The sequence below is a fragment of the Anas platyrhynchos genome, chromosome 2 (assembly GCF_047663525.1).
Source record: "Anas platyrhynchos isolate ZD024472 breed Pekin duck chromosome 2, IASCAAS_PekinDuck_T2T, whole genome shotgun sequence".
Lineage (NCBI taxonomy): Eukaryota > Metazoa > Chordata > Aves > Anseriformes > Anatidae > Anas > Anas platyrhynchos.
In genome coordinates, this window is record NC_092588.1 from 88,712,635 (window position 1) to 88,730,363 (window position 17,729).

The window sequence follows — 17,729 nt, forward strand, 5'->3', positions numbered from 1 at the left end:
GTCATGGCACAATTATTCATCTAGGGGCAAGCTTCCAACACGTGTTCCCTGTGGACTTCCACCACTACCAAAAAAGGGAGCATTCATAAAGCACATTTGGTCATCTTAAAACATTTTCAGTCCCGTCCTGCCAACTGGCACACTGGGGGAACAAATGTCAATCGCGGACAGGAGACAACAAAATGCAGAGCATGCACAACTGACACAACTATTAGGGACAGCGGAGCACGAACAGAGAGCTATGCGCTTCATACACAGTGCAAGAGCTCCCTCTCCCTGCTTGCTTTAACACTTACAAAGGGTTATTTAATCACATTTGCCATGCCGGTAAGAGACAAGCGACCCCTTCCTCTCCCTCTCCTTCACTAGCACCTGGTGGTAGGGCTGTTGCTGTCCTGGCCAGGATTTTGTCAGTTCTGACTCAGCAACATGCACGAAGCTACAGTCCTGAACCAAGCACGCCTGCACCTCCCCAGGCAGCCAGCTTCTGGGGTGAGCTCCTGCAGGGCACCATCAGGCTGGTTTCAGCACCAGCTCCTCAGAGCTGCACCAAGCCTCCGCTGCGCTGTCCTGCACACTGCAGCTCCATTTCGGTACAGCTCTGTCCACAGCCAGGGGTCCCCACGGGTACAACGCAAAGCAGAGCAAACCTCAAGATCATCTGGACTGCTTCCTGTGGCACGCTGATAGCACTGTGGTACAAATGTATTATTTATTCCTAAAATATGCATGGAAAATATAAAGCAACTGCTTTTCTAGTGTTTGTTATCTAATTTCCGCAGTAGCGGCATAAGATACAGTGTACACATACCTTGTGCTCGCTCCTGCAGTTCTTGGGTCAATGTTCAGGCCAGCTATGTGAATTGTTTACGTACATAACATCTGCAAATCCAGCTCTTAAAAAGCCTTGCGCATCATACTGATCCAGCTGTATGACAAGGATGTGTTTGCAGAGAATGGTGCAGTTGATTAATTTTGATGTTAAAAATGTGACAATTAAAAGACACCAAGACTTAGATTATTTCCGTTATTTAAATCAGAAATGTAACTATCTTACCAGTTTATTAAGTTAGAAAAGCTACTTTAATTTCCCCCTTCAGTGTTACTTGGATAACAGGTTGTGGGTTTTTTTTCCTCGTCTATCCATAAGCAAGCAGCAAGCCAATAATTGCTTGTAATTACATGTATCACTACGTTCTACAGCTTTCAAAATGTAAATAATCAGAAAGAGGACTTCAAAATTAAAAACTCAAAGATAAAAAGCTAAGGACAAAAACAGGGCATGAAAGAAACAAGCAAGATACTGCCAGATGAATTTATTTTGCTTTTCTTGTAGCTCCCAGAAACTTTTCTGGAACAGACCAGGCTAGTTGCTTTGCAATGCGAAGTACAACCAACACCAAGTACATGACAGACCACATTAAGATGCACCTAAATAACACTTGAGAATGCAGTGAATACACATTCTCATTATCTTTCACAATAAATAAAAATTAATACATCAATTTTCAGTAGAACCAGAAGATTTTGAAGTTTTGCATATCGGTTCCTCCAGAATAGTTGAATAAAAAGCAGCTTTTGTAAACTTATCCCTTTTATATAAGACCTTCCAAAAGAAGCCAGGTGATCTGTGTACGACTGGCATTTCATCAACCTCACGCTTGTAGTACGAGAATCATCTGTAGGGCATATTTCCAGTTTAAGGCGAAAGTTGTATTTATTTACTTTTAGGTACGGCAGCACACGACACATTCTGTATTCTTTCAGCTGAAAGAATTCTGAACAGAAAGCAGAAACACAGAACCTCCTACCTGCTCCTCCAGCAAGCAGAGGTCACACCATAAATTTACTTCCACATACAGCACTGCCTTTGTGAATTAAAACCTTTATGTCCTCCACAGCAGTTACCAGTAAAGCTTAACATTACAGAAACAGTAACATTAACAGACACGGAAGTTAGTGGGCACGTGGTGGTCACCTCCTGTCAGCTATTGTAACCGAGGACAGAATTCTGTGTCGATTTTGAATTCATCACCTGTTAACAAACAGGGTCTATACTGCTTTATCATCAAGTCCCACTGCCACGATCCTCTCTAGGGGCTAAAACAGAAGAGCCCTTCATTTTCAGTGCAACAAATGTCTGGCTTCTAAATGCAATATTCATATCTGGAAAAAACTCCAAAGCATTAGGAAACTTCAAATAAGCATCTCTCTTATGGCATGAAAACCATGGTAGATGTAAAATTCAAACTGCAAAAGAATTACACTGCTTCCTGAGACCCAAGTTTTACACAAATTGCTTCTGCGCAGCACCACAAAAATCAGTCAGGACACTGTCAGCTTATTGATGAATTTAAGCGTCTAGAAAAGTTCCTCATTACTTCAGAGAGCAGAAGTCAGCTCATCGCCTACTACAAAGCCTCACGCATCTTCTTAAAAGAAAGAAGTCTATAGCTTTTGCATTTCTATTCAGAGTAAGCCCTTCAAAATAAAATAAAAATATAATAAAAAAAAAAAAAAACAGATTGCTGAAGTTTCCATATTTTTACTTTTTTTTTTTTGGTAGCAAGCCATGCTTCCAAAATTTTTACTCATTTATTCTTAGAATGGAATCTGTTTGATATTTTAGTTCAGATGTAAACTTCTAAAACAAGGGTTTCAAGTTGTTGCAGATTTAACAACACAGATTTCATCACCATCCTGTTTCAAAACAGCACTAGAAACCTCAATAAGCACAGGTGTGTCTGCTAAAAATCTCTTCCTTATAACTTAGTTTCTTGGCACATTCTGACTGGAATATTATAGTGTCTGTCATCTTCAGTTATGAGAGTCACCACAGGCCAGTCCTCCTCTGGGTCATTGGGATAAAGTGTGATGAACTCATCCGTACCATACTTATACAGCCGATACACTTGGATGGTGTACTGCAGAGCATAGGCGAGGAGAAACATTTCCACCTACATTGGAAAAAAGCAGAAACACAGCGTGTCAAACCAAACATGGATTTACAAGATATTCCTTATAAAAAAATACTAATACTGATTGGGTATCATTTTAAAATATGAGAAACGTGAATGCCTGTATGTGAGCACCTCGAGTTCAGTATCTTGATCGTTAAAGCCATTCATAACTTGCTGCATAGATAGCTCTATGACAGTGCCTTTAACATAGAGCTCTTCAGATGCAAAATTGTCACAGTAAGATACAAATCCTTAGGAAACACTGGTTTATACAGAGAATCCCATTTCCCTGCTGCCGTGAGCAGGAAGGAAAGACAGTCTCTCATAGGCATACGCATCCCATTAAGTCACTAAAGCAGACAAGGACCGGCTTCAGGCAACAACCCTTTCCCTCTCTGTGGGTACTCTGAATTTCTAGCCAATAAACAGCAGATGGAAAGTCCTTACAAAGCCTGTAGATATCAAGAGGAGTTCAGAAGACTTTTCCAGCTTCTTCCTCTATCTTCTCTACTACAGTGACAAGCATACCCTGTCCTAAATAACAATTTACAACAAAAAATATTACCAAAATATCTAAGCTTAGTCAGCATGGAATTCCACAACATTACTTACAGACCAAACTGGACAGCAAAAACATCACTGCTGAAAAAGTCACCGCAGTTTCATCTTTGCAAGTCATCAGCTAATTCAACAGTAGTAGCAACCTGTCTCATCTATGACAGGGTTACCAGAGTTTTAAGCCAATAAACATAAACCAAACATAATGCTCCCATGCTCTTAGTGTTTTTAAGCTACTGAGTTTAATTGCTGTATCACGTAGATTTTTAAAATGGATGTTTCTACAGTCTTAAAGACTATTCATCTCATTAACTGCTAGGTTTTGTTCTGGGGTGCTTTTGTGATATGCATATCACTTCTGCAACATACGAGGCATTAGTGCCATTAGTTCATCAGAACCAGCATGTCTATGTACTGCACACAGTCTTCATCACTTGAGCATTAGCTTTTATCATATTTTTAAAAAGCTAAATTAACAATTAAGAGACTAAGACAATTGCTACTATGAATAGAATATCATACTTCCAAAGAATGATGTTACCCAAGCATCATTGGGCACAAAAGAATCAGCATTTAAAAGACCTTTACAGACTTTTTGTACAAGCAAAAAGTTCTACTATACTTTTTCTCTAATGAAAGATCAGACTAACAAAAGCTGGACAATTTCTTAAACCACTGAAAATTCCAAGCAGAAAAATAACACTGTAAAAACAATCTCTCCTTACTTGCTCGAGGCCTCCGCTGTGACCTATTTGGTTCAAGTGATTATGCATTAACTGACAAGGGTTGCTGGATGTATCCCGTGCAAACAGTAACCATGAGAAAACAGGAACTCTCCTTCCATTTTTATCATCATTGTATAACTCAATGGCTGTGTTAAGCATCAAAAATTTCAGAGCTTCATACAGACTGTACTCCTCCTCTTCATTTTTAAACAATTTATCACATGCTTCTTGTTTCTCAATAGGACCCTTGATTTCGCTTATATACTTCCACTGTAAAAACAAACAAACAAACAAACACACAAACACAACATGTATCAATAGCCATCACTGTGCAGGAGCTGCAAAAAGCCACTTGTGAATCGTCAGATATTGAGCATACGCACTCAGAATTTAATTTGAAAAAGGCTCTGTATCTTTTTAAAAAACATCCTAGAGTATTCCCACAGGTGTAGCTCTGTCAAGGTCAAGCTGGGTTAGTCTGTTTTTGTGTTAGTCCTTCACAAGAGCAAAACATGGGGAGGTTGGAAATTGTTACAAGGTGGCAAAATACATTTTCAAAAGAGAAAGGCAACAGGGTCTTTGTTTCCTGTCATAAATCCTACAGTTTTTCATACTCTTTACATTTCAGTTATTCAGAATGCATATTTTCGTGTTGGGTTTATGTGGCAAGGTTTTGGCCGTGGGGAGCTACAGGGGTGGCCTCTGTGGGCAGAGCCCAGCAGCTGCCCCAGGTCAAATCAGAGCCAGCTCCAAAAGGGACCTGCTGCTCACCAGAACTGAGCCACTGAGCGATGCTGGGTGGGCCTCTGGGAGCGCAGGTTGAAAAAAGAAAAAATCCTGCTGGGCAACAGCAGCTGGAAGAGAGTGAGAAAAAGCCATGCAGATCTCTAGGTCTGTGCAGGAGGGACACCCCGTGGTACGGAGCCGTGTGGGAGCAGTGCTTGAAGAGCTGCTGCCTGTGGGCAGCCCCTGCAGGCTCAGTTGTGGAAGGACGGCATCCCATGGGAGGAACCCCACGGGGAGCAGGGGCAGGGAGGGACTGTGGAGGTGACAAAGCATCAGGGACTGACCACAGCCCCCATTCCCTGTTCCCCCTGTGCCACTCAGGTTGGAAGGTTGAAGAGGTGGATAGGAATAAGGTGGTTTTAGTTCTCATTGCTCTAGTCCATTTTTAATTGTTAATTGCAAGAAGTTAATTTTCCCCATGCTGAGTCTGTTTTGCCCATGACAGCAGCTGACGAGAGATCTCCTTGTTCTTATCTCAATCCACAAGGTTTATCATATTTTCCTCCCTGTTCTGAGAGAGGCTGTATATTTCTTGGCTACCTGTGCTTGTTAATCCGAAACTGCATTTAATTCCAACCTGCTTGGATGTAGCCTACAAAATATTCTTTAAAAGTATTTGAAAATGAGAATATGCATAAACACTCAAATATGAATAACTGAAGAGTTTTACATAGATTCCAGAGTTTCAGAAGGCCAGGGAAAGGGGCAAACTGTGGGTAAGTAATATACTACTATCAACACAATCATTTTTCTTATTTGCAAGTGACCACAAACAAATACTTTTCCAACCTTTTTCCTTAGTAGCATTAAATATTCTTTTATTTCATCACTTATTTCTCCCATCTTCCTGCCTAGTTTCTGTTTTAGCTGCCACTGCTTGATCCAGTCATATTTGCTCAACAAGTTCTCAGGAAGCTGGAAGTAGACAAAAGAAAAGGCAGTTTAAGTCAAAAAATCTTGAAAGAAATACCACCTTACACATGAATATATAGGTGTAGATATGATAGAAGATATTTTTCAGCTTAAAATGATCGGTTTTATGTTTTCCTGAATAGATGTGATGCTATTACCACAACTGAACACAACTGGCTGGATAATACTTGCTGGCTAATGGTCACAATACTGGTCAACTGCTTACTGTTCCCTCATCTAACCAATACATAAGCAACAGAAAAAAAAATCTATCACCTGAAGTTACTCAAGGTTTGTTGGTTTTTAAATTCCAACTGCAAAAAAACAGTGACTGTGTCTGAAAGTTTCCCTGAACCAACAGCAGAAGAGGTTAAAGAGATGGTAACATCCACCAGATAAACCAGAATTCTTTGTGAAGTGTGAACTACGTAGTCCAGAACATGAGAGCTGTGTTTTGTTTTGTTTTTTTCAGGGAACATAATTAGAACACAAAGTTTCTTGTAAGGAAGAGAACAACCTGAAGATGGCTCCCCGGGGACGTGGTCACAGCACTGAGCTTGTCAGAGTTCAAGAAGCTTTTGGACAACACTCTTGAACACATGGTCTGATTTTTATTTATTTATTTATTTTTGGTGGTCCTTTGGGGACCCAGGAGTTGGACTTAAGGATCCTTGTAGGTCCCTTCCAACTCAGATATTCTATGATTAGTTGATGAATAAAATCATACTTTAGCCTCAGAACAATTTTTTGTACTGCTCACATACTACACCGGCTCACCTAAGAGCTTTTACGCTCCTCTTGAAGGATACACTGGCTGTGGAAAACTTTTTACGATGTACTGCTGCAGTATGAAACATTTCACAGAAATATTTTTGTCAGTAATTAAACATCAGACGTTTTTGTAAAGATAATGATCAGAGTAAGAAATTTTAAAATGGCACAGAGTTATACAGAAAGGTGATAAGAATATTACCATTTGATCTTGAACACTGGCCTACAACCGAGTGTGCCAGAGGTTCATCATTTGTATTTCTAGCAGCAACCTGGTAACTGGCAACTTACTCCCCTGAAGCAGGCCGCTTTCATATAGGCAGTTTCTTACATATTTCTTCCATATTCAATTAGCACCAACAGACTTTGTTGACACAAGACAATTTTTATAATATTTTTCTTCTAGTCTTAACAAAACACACTGTGTTTACCCATCAGTGCTCCAGAAGGACTATTCTTCATGTCAGATTGGAGTTGCTCACATACGTACATTAACTAACATTTAAGACACAGGTTGCACACATTCTGAAAAGCCTGCAGTATCCAATTTGTTAATCCAATTTCTAGAGAAAACATCTACAGCATACAAAAATAGATGGCAATTTTAAAAAGATGTTTTTCCAGATGTGCTTAGAATAAGTTCTCTGTAATTTTTTTATTGCCAGGTGTTTTAGGGGAAACCTTTCACTGCCATATTATATGCACTAAGAAGAAATCAAAATAAAGACAGACAAGTTACATTACAGTCAGCATAATAACATTCATTCATTATACCTTGGAAACTACGTTGACCTGGACTCAATTCCAGGTTGAAGCTATTGCTATAAATCTACAACACAACTGAACACTACCACTTGTTAGTTTAAGCAATATTAAGGAGTGAGCATGTAACAGGGAAATAAAACGTTAAATTTATCCAACAGGCTAAACCAAACAATCCCTACCGTCTGATCTGTTTGACACATACCTTAGTAAAATCCTCACTCTGCAGCCAGGTTGGTAGCTGAGTAGCTTGACTTAGTGCCTGGAACAGAGTTGCTCTGAGAGCACAATAATTATCACCACGTACTCTCCTTATTGACGCAAATTTCTGAGCAACTGCTTCATATCCCTATGAAAACACAAAATCCAAATAACATGAAAGCATCAATAAAACATTTCAAGGTACCAGGATATTTCAAGGCACTGGTATCATAAAATGTATTAGAGTAGTAACATCCAAATGAAAACGATATGCTTTGAAAGTTCATATGCTTGTATATCAAACTATGCTTTGAAAAAATACTTTCATAGTTCTGCTGAATAACAAACAAGAAACCAATGAAACTGAAATAGATAATTGGTTGTGGCATTTCTTTGACTACACTGCAGAAGCATCTTTGAGATGTGGGCAGCTAGCCTACTTAGGTTTCAAATAAAATCCACATGAGAATGTAAACCTAAAAACACAGCATGCTTACAAGACGTTTCAGCAGTAGTTTACGCCGTTTTACCCAATGCATGTCACACGTAGCTTGCTCTAGCCTTAGGGAAAATGTGTGTTTATACTGAAATACCTTGACGTGTCTCAGCACATTTGTCCCCTCCCTGCTGTTCCCAGACATACATGTGTAACAGGGCGCAACACTGAAATGCAAATTCTGAAGCTCAATGTGTCTCTACAGCTCATTTAAGATCCAGAGCTCTACATCTCTATTCTTACTAACCTCTTGAAGATGACACATGGATATTTTGATTTACATAAAGTATTTCAGGTAAATTCATACATACCACTAAGTTCCTCACCCAACACCCTTTCAAACAAAGCAAAGAACACTGAAACCGGTCTTCTTTATTTTATAACATCCTAGCTCAAATTTACAGGTGTCCAAAACTTACAGAAAAAAAGATTAAGGAAAAATTAAAAGAAAAAGCCTGATCCTCATCAGCTCCCCATCTTAAAAACGAAGTCATTCACCTACTTCAGTTACTTTCCTTCTGAAAAAAAAAATTGGCCAGCTGCTCTGCCATCTCAATAGTCCTTGTGATTACCATTTCATGTCAATAAACCAAATTTAAGTTGAAAACCGTAATGGAGAACAGTCTAGGATTTTTATTTTAATATTACCATGAGTATCCTTGCCAAAAATACATTTTGAACAAGTATGAACCATCTTCCAGTTGTTAGCCACTTCTATGACTAGACATTGAAAAATATTGCTATTGCATTTTCTGTTTTAAATGTCTTTCGGAGAGGAAACAATCTATGGAACATAGAAATACAAACAATAAGCCCAATAAAAATAAGAACGTATAACTTATACTTTTCTCATCCTTTTCGCTACTGGTGTATTTCCTCTCCATTCTTTTCTGCAATACTCCATGATATCCATTTCGGGTGCAACACTTGGTTTATATTCTGTCAATATAGAATATGCAAGATTACACTGAGGAGATCTGTGAAACAGAACAACATAGAAAAAGCAATATGACTTACACTTCTAAATACATGCTATCCCCTTAAAGTCACCTTGGTGCACAAAGAGACTGGCAGCCTAACATATAACTACTATGTAGCTATTAGTATTGTAGCCAGAAAAGCCATTTGCTCCGAGAATGACAAGTGAACAAAAATAAGGACTTAGTTCAACAACACAGAGAACACTCTGCTCCTGTCTTCCAAAAATATTAACTGACAAAGAGATAAATTAATAAGGTACTCTTCATTATCTTTGCAGAGAAATCAGAGAAAAAACGTTCAGCCGAAGTTTCTCTTCTTTCAGAAGCCAAGCTATAAGGCAGAAAGACAACAGGTCTTTCTGAACATACTGGGAAGAAAAAAATATGGTTTTCTTGGAATCCCAACAGCCTTTGCTCCGAAACAAATAGGAGTAAGGTTATCAGGGGTGCCCAGCAACAGATGCTTCTATAATGTCTATAAATCAGTAGTTCTTAAACACAACAGTCATAACATAGGCTGTATCAGCACTTTCCAATGGATTCACATTCTCTCGTAAAGTAACAATAGAAACAAAGAAAAAATATGCAAAGAACAACTAGATTTGCGTAAAAGTGATATTTTTGTGAATTAAAAGTGTACAATGTAATCAGTCACAATAAGTAACTTCTATTGCAGAGACATTCATGCACAAAAATCATTGGAAATGAAGGTCTTGAATCGTTACAAATTAGTGCTAGTTAATTGTAATGCTGTAATTGAAACACCACACAAAGTTCAAACATACCTGAAGAACTTGTCTTGCAACCAAGTAGTATTTTCTCTCTCTCTATTTCTTCTGCATCGCGATACATGTCCTCCTCACTACAATAAAATTGACACATACATCACGTAACAGCACAAATCTTGTAGTAACTTACCCCTTTTTATCAGCACAGGCAAACACTTATGTCTTTCTCCAAGTACTATATCAATTTCATTTGATTTCCTTCTTACACATTTGCATAAGACTCTTATTTATGACACCAATAGTAGTAATGAAACTATTGGAATTCCTCTTCTGCTGGTTCTATGGAGACAACAAGAATGCTAAAGCCCCTTTATAATTGTACTTTTTATAAGTTAGCAAACAATAAAAGCCAAAATGCTCTATTAATCTGTATACACAAATACTGCAACCTGTGCATGCAACTAAAAACATATTACCCACAAGAGCTTTATATCTCTATTCCACAGGGGCTGAACAACTTGCATATTCTGCTCGTTATTAGGCATCAGAACATCACGATAAACAGCAGCCGGCTATCTTCAGCTGGTTTGAATGGTGCCAACTTGAAACAAAATTCACAACCAGACAAACATTTCTGCCATAATATGAGCTTTTGCTTTTTGGTCGAAGTATGCTGTCTTAAGAGTTAAGAGTCTCCATGTGAACCTATATGCACACATTCAGAACTCAAGTTACAACCACAAAGGAGGAAAAGATGGCCTGAAAGCACATGGTTTCTGTGCACAATCCAGTGTTATCAAGAAGAGATCTCAAATCTGAGGTGTGACCATCACTGTAAGGAATGGAGGCTCATGCAGCATTCAAGAAAAAAAGACAGTAAGTCACACACTCCTCTAAACTTGATTGGATAATAATAACACCTAATAAGCTTTTGAAAATAAGTTTCTTCACAGCTAAAATACTTGGAAAAAAGTATATCACCAAACATATTACTAATTCATTTAGACTTACCACTAACAGGAGAAGGTTATATTGAAAGCTTGTATTTTGGAGAAAGTACATGTACAAAAAAAGTGTAAGATTATTATTCGATGCCCACTACTACTGGTGATTTCTAACATGTTACTCAAAACCCCAGTTTGCCTGCAAAAGACAAAAAAGAAATAAAGGCAGTGACCCTGCCTCATTTTACACAACGGAAGGAGGGCAAGCAGTTAGGAAAACCACAAGGACAGGCTGTGTGTAGCCAGGTGATAAGTTACTCTCATTAAATTTTAAATAATACATTGGTAAATCATGGCTCTGCATTTCATTTTCTTTATTTCCAAATTAGCTTTCTTATGAAGGGAAAAAAAAAAGTAATATTCCTATCCCATTTGCATATATTTCCCTTGAGAACAAGACAAATGTTCAACATAAAGACAAATACAGGTTGATACCAGGAAACTGTCACCTACAGTGCAGTCCTGTGAAGGTGCAGTTTAGTTTTTACTCAAATTTCCAACCTTCAACTTTCAAGCTGGGTCTCCTGGACGCTCAAATAGCTGCTTGAAATCTGATGTGTAACAATACTAAAAAACTATAACTTAAAAACAGAAACAATAGATGTAGTCCCCCATTAGAGACCACTATCTGCTGAGAAGTCTCAGAGATGCATATCCAAAGTCCTTATCCTTGTAATAGTGTGGTATTGGACAAACCTTAATTTCTACACCAGATCTCATTTCCAACCAGAAATTCAGGGCCAACAATGCTTGTGAAGAGTTTCACGAACATTTGATAAACCTTGTAAATACAAATTAAAAAATAAGAACTTGTTACCCAGCAACAAGAGTGATCCCTAGCCTAGCTTATACACAGGCTAAATGCAGTATGAAATATTTAAAATATAACACAGCAGCCTCATCTTCTGAGCACAAGCCTGCTTCTAGAAGGGATCCAATGGGACTGGGGGGAGCATTGCTTTGGGATACAGTCTTGAATAGAAATTTAGATTACTAAAAGAAAATAGTGGTCATCTCGGTCAACTGAGGTCAAAGAAGTTTGATGTAAAATTAGCAGTGTGATATTTCCTCCTGCAGATGTTAGTGTTTTCTTTCTGGGAGTTGATAACATAATAACATTAGCAGTTTACTTGACAGCTAACACCCAGCATAAACAAAGCACTGCAATTTATCTGAGCTGTTGTGAAATCAAGGTAGCTAAGAGGTGCAATCCATCTGCACAGACACTTTCATTTCAGAGAAGGGCGCGCATCTTTGCATCGTTCTAGCCTAGTGATTATTCAGGTAAGCAAACCTGTGGAACCAAGAACACAGGAACTAAACCCTTTCCCATTAATCATCACAATATTTGACAATAGTGAAAATAACAGATGGAAAAGAACTATTGAATGAAAAAAAAAATGAAAAAATTAGAATGAAATAAGTTTGGAATAAACATACATCTTTGACTTCAGCCTTATTTCTTGTAAGGCAAGAGACTTGGAAAAACAGTTTGACTTCTGAATAAAGCTATAAACATATTAAGTGAAACAACAGGGCCAAGATACAGTCTTTGCTATTACAGAAAACAAGCAGTAGTTAAAGAAATAGGATTAAAAAAGCCATGTCAAGATTTGACATTTAGACTGATTACACCAACTCATTGGAATGCGTGAAAGTGCATTTCTTAGCAGAATTTCATAATTCCCTTTTTTTTTTTTTTTATGGGAAAAAGATTCCATATTAAAAAATCCTCACCTGTCCAGAGATATCTCCATTGCTGCAGGATGACAATAGGCAGGTAAATACATTTCACAATTTCTTGAAGCATCCTCCTCTGTTGCAAGCGATGCAGTCCTACTTATCTCCTCAGGTCCCCCGGTGCCTCTGCGTGCAGACTCTCTTCTCCTTTCCCCCGCAGACCGCCCTTTCTGCCCAGCAGCCGCGTTTGCCGGGCCGGGCTCTCCAGGCGGCTCCAGGGCTCTCCCCGCAGCTCCCCCGCCGCGCCCGGCCACCTGCGGCTGCTCCGCCCCGGCTGCACGGCTGCGGGGCGCTGCCATCCACCCCTGGGAGCTATCCTGGCTTTGGGGAACGCAGACACACGTCAATTTCTCACCGTGGAACAAAAACACGCGTTTTAAGAAAGTTGCGATATTTGAATAGTTAACTTACGCTCTGAGCATTCAGAGATTGCTTATATTATCTCAAAAGGGGAACAAAATCCAGAATAACTTGGTAACAGCACCCGAGCTATTTCCAAATTCCCCTCTTCACTTAAAAGCCCTTTATCCTTAAATAAAATACTTTATTTAACTCCTTCCGCGCCCAGCTCGCAGCCCCCACACCGCCTCCCCTTCCCCGCGCCCTCACGCCCCTCCCTCCCCGCCGCCATCGGCCGCCCCCCCCTCACCTTCCCGGCGCCCCGGAGCCCCGCGGAGGGCCGGAGGCGGCCCCCCGCCCGCCGCTCATGGCCGCGGGGCCGGCCGCGACCCCACCGCCCGCCTACAGCGGCCGCCGCCGCCTGCCCCGGCTCCTGCCCCCCTCCGCCGCCGCTCCCGCCCCGGCCGCCGCCATCTTCGGGGCCGGCGCCGCTGGAGCGGCGTCATGCGGGGCGCCCGGCCGCCAAGATGGCCGCGGCCCCGTGAGGGAGGAGGGGGGCCATGCTGGGATTCCGTCCCTCACGGGCCGAGTAGGGCTTCCTCCCCTCCCAAAAAAGCGCCAAATAAAGGCTTGCTGTCACGCGAAGTGAAAGGATTTGCGTGAACCTTCCCTTACAGCTTTTAAATACACTGGGGGGGCTGCGTTCCAAGTTGTCAGATGCCCCCTGTGAAATGCCAGCACTGTAAAGGTGGTGCACAGATAACAGCCGTCATGTGGAGTCTGTCAGAGGCAGGAAGCACCTCCTCCAGAGCATAAATAAATAAATAAATAAACATTGATTCAAGCCTAAACCTTGGTGTCAGGGTGTGTTTTTAATGACCCTATCTCAAACAAAGCCGTACAGTATCAGAAATCCTTGGCCTTAGCACACTGCGGGGCAATCAAAGTTACAATACCTGTTACTCGGTTAAGTATACCCAATACTATTAAAAACAAGAAATATTCAGAACAATAAAAAGGTAGAAAAATCATAGATTCATAGAATATCCCAAGTTGGAAAGAAACTGAAAGGATCATCGAGTCCAACTCCTGGGTCCCAAAAGGACCGCCTTTGGTAGAAAAAAGTCTATTTAAGTGAGCATTTTGGAGGGACTCCACCTTGAAATGAGGACCAGAAATGCCAAGGGAAAAAAATATTTATTTATTTATTCATTCGTTCGTTTCTTTCAGCAATTCATTTTTCCTTGCATGAATATGCATTCTCTGTGTAATGCTAAGCTATGCCAAGACTGGGGAAAAATAACCACAAGCATTCTGACAGGAGGTTAGGTAGTAATTAAGACCTATAGAAAGACAAAATGACAATAAGCAATTTGCAATGTTAAGCACTTTTAAGTCACGTAAAACTGATGGACATTTCTGTAAATAAATAAATAAATAATCCTGCTTCTTTTATTATTGAGACACAAAGAACTATCATGAATGTTTGAGAGGAGAAAAAAAAAAGCATTACCTTTTTTTTTTGAATCACTGCTCTTTTTTTCCCAGATTAAATCTGTGCTGGATTGCTCTTGACAATGGTATCTCCTTTGAAAAATGTTTTTCTTTGAACAACTGTTTGACCTACTGCTTTGACTCATAATGCATTCTTGTTTCACATTGGGCATTTGAGAATTACTCCTCTTCCAAAAGCTAGTCCACTTGAAATGTACTCATTTCCTGTGTTCCTTTAATTAAAATAATCTATATTGAGTAGCATTTAAGAGTCATTACAGTTGGCTGTCTTATATGTCTTGAATTTATTTTGCATTTAGTATTTATCTGCTTACAGATGTGGTTTATGTCAATCACATAACTTTTTCTTTTCTTTTCATCACAAAAAGACAAAAATTAAATCCCCAGAGTAGTCATGTTCCTGATAAAACTTCGTGTTTGCATTAGGTGAAAAAAAAAATAATCCAAATGTAATCACTGGCTGAATAAATAAATTCAATAGAAAAGTCCACTCTCTCCACCTAATGGAAAACACAAAAACAACTGGAAAAAGTTAATAATCTTCAAACTAGATACGTTCTGTAGTTTAATTGATAAAGGTAATTCAAAAGAATATTTGTCAATTCAGCCTTTATGTAAAATACTAAGCATAAGGTTTCTGCCTCTTGTCAACAACGTATGACAAGCATAAGTAAAATTTGTTGTCTTAGCAAAGGTATTTTTAGGTTTATCATAGGTAGACAGTATCTGGAAATAACAGGAATTTCCATGACATTTCACAAACATGTGGCAAAAGAGCTGTGTATTAGTCATTGGTTTCCAAGATCTAGAGATTCAAAGAATAATTTTGTCTTGCATAAAGCCCCCCTTTCTCAGGGGCTGAATACATTGGCAGCTGAAGAGGGTGGAACAATACAAAATCATTTAAAGTTGAAGGAAATAAAAACAGGTATAATGAACCTGCAGTAGGAATTTCTATAGCATATGCCTAGAATACAGTATATTAAACACAGCAACACACTTTTTTTTTTTAAACAAGTACCACCAAGTTCAACACCAAAAGGGCTTGAGTGCAAAGTCCTGAAGTTTTCTTCCATGTGAGACCCTTTTGTGTGTGTGTGTGGTGTTTTTTGTTGTTGTTTTTTCAGGATGCAGAGCCTCTACATTGCAGGCACCATCATTTCTGTCAGCCTGCCCAAGCAGGCATCCTCTAAACACTTTCTAACATTGTATATTTATTTTTTAACTTGGTGAAAACTCAGTATCCATTATTGTTAGTGAGACCGATGCCAAGAAAAGATTCCAGTCTGCCTTAATTCATGAGTTCATTTATCCATTTAGATACCCTGTTTGTTTTCTTCACTCTAGCTCTCATTTTGTGCAGAAAGAATGCACTTTGATCTTCTTAACTTTGGACTGTTTGTTTTACTGTATTATTTTTAACCTTCTCTCTCTCCTCCCTCCCCCCCCCTTTTTTTTTTTCGGCTTGTTATTTTCAGAATTTCAGAATTTACAGTTTTACAGAATCCTTACAACTGCTTTTGTTTGAATTTCTGCATTATGAAACTTGTTTTTGCTCAAGGACAATTTATGTAAATAACTAGTTCCAACAGGTTATCCTAGATGATGTTCTTTCAAGGCTACTTGTTTCCATTCAGTTTGGTTTGTATTCTTGGCTTTCTTTTGTTGCCAAGTCTTGCTGATCCTGTTAGCTTTGCATATTCACTTTTTATTTGAAACTCTATGAACATGCACAGTAGGATATCTGTCCATGCAGATATGCTCCCTGCTTCTCACGTACTTGGTACTGTCAAAATCCACTTTCCTTGTTTATTGGTTCCTAATTTTATTTTAAAATCCATATTTTTAGCACTGTTGAAATGTATAACTCTGACAATAATCAATACAGTGAAATTGATAGTTCTATCAGCCCAGAGTGAAATGTTACCAGATGACAGAGCTCAGAGGACATTTTATAAAGCCATCTTTTCATGGTGTACTGATATATTCCCTCTGATGAAAGTCTGAGAGTAGCATACGAGAGCCTGAGAGTACTATAAATTAGTTCTGTAAGTGGAACGTGTCTAGAGCACATAAACAGAGTTTTGTCTAGATAAACTCTGTATCTATTTGTTTCTTGATGAAACAGAACAGTATAATTCATACACCTGAACAAAGTAACAGTGCTTCATTCAGTACATAAAATGTTGTTCCTTATCAGTGCTCTCTTTTCAGAGGTTTGCTACATCCCCTGTCATTAAGATAGTTATGACTCAACCACAAAGTCTGAAGACTTAGAACATGTAGGATTTGAATTAATGTGCATGGCAGACAATTTGCATTTTATTGGTGTTGCTCATTATCCAGACTGAAATAACATCAAATAACTAAATACCTTACTCCAGTACAAACAACATAATTCATAAAATCTACATTTTACTCCTATATGTGGCACACACTTCTGAAGGTACCATTCCTTTTCCTGCATTAGAATATATGTTCCGCACTTCCAAAGAGTTGTTGTATCTTGGTACCTCCTACACGCACATGTCTTCAAGTAGTTAGAAGTCTGCATTGTTCTGCAATCAATGTTTAAACATTTAGTTTATCTCCACATTTAATCTATTTCATGTTGTTACTTTGTTAGAAAAACAAACCCTATATTTAAAATTAGAATATTTATTTCAGACTCCATTGTGCCCATTCTGAAGACTTGCAGTTTTGATCATTACTGAATAATTATGTTACACAGAAGCTTAATTGGCCCAAATACATACTGCAAGAAGAAAAACGTAACAAATACAGCTCTTGATGGAAGGTATCAGTTACAACTAAAATATTTATTATATGGGAAAAAATAAATCAGTTGTGGGATTCGCTATTTTTGCTCAGGCATATCATTTATATATTTACAAGTGTGTCTCTGCAGAATTTTTTTTCCTTGAAGATGATTTGTTTGTTCCAAGAGATTTATTTTATTTATTTATTTTTCAGAATATTCTTTTGCGTTACTACAAATAAGTTGCACAGTTAAGACTGGAAATAATTTGCATAGATTGTACAGTGGTTCCTGAGAAATGCTGCAAGAGCACCATGTAAGTTCTATGCTGCATTAAATCTGCAGATAGAATTATAAAAAAGAAACTGAAGAGTTTTCTTCATGTGAAAAACATCATGAAATAGCTTGGAGAAAAGTAGCGTATAAGGTTCATATAATATATTTTATATATACCTTTATATATAAAACATTTTATATATAAAGGTATAAGATAT

The 17,729-nt window shown here is 38.7% G+C and overlaps 1 protein-coding gene across 3 annotated transcripts; it reads right to left on the reverse strand.

Annotated features, from left to right (window-relative positions):
- Window positions 1-1,301: 1,301 nt before the first annotated feature.
- Window positions 1,302-13,743, reverse strand: OTULIN (OTU deubiquitinase with linear linkage specificity). Of its 3 annotated transcripts, none has more exons than XM_027451627.3 (8): window positions 13,638-13,743; window positions 12,621-12,944; window positions 9,937-10,013; window positions 9,016-9,110; window positions 7,680-7,823; window positions 5,819-5,944; window positions 4,244-4,513; window positions 1,302-2,957 (listed from the first exon to the last, which is right to left on the reverse strand). In XM_027451627.3, exons 2-8 carry the CDS (start codon window positions 12,920-12,922, stop codon window positions 2,763-2,765), a joined length of 1,209 nt encoding a protein of 402 aa, XP_027307428.1. In that variant the 5' UTR covers window positions 12,923-12,944; window positions 13,638-13,743; the 3' UTR covers window positions 1,302-2,762. The 3 variants fall into 3 exon arrangements, with proteins under 3 accessions (XP_027307428.1, XP_038031576.2, XP_038031577.1); XM_038175648.2 differs by lacking the exon at window positions 13,638-13,743 and adding an exon at window positions 13,273-13,488; XM_038175649.2 differs by lacking the exon at window positions 13,638-13,743 and adding an exon at window positions 13,273-13,483 and having other exon boundaries at window positions 12,621-12,940.
- Window positions 13,744-17,729: the final 3,986 nt, after the last annotated feature.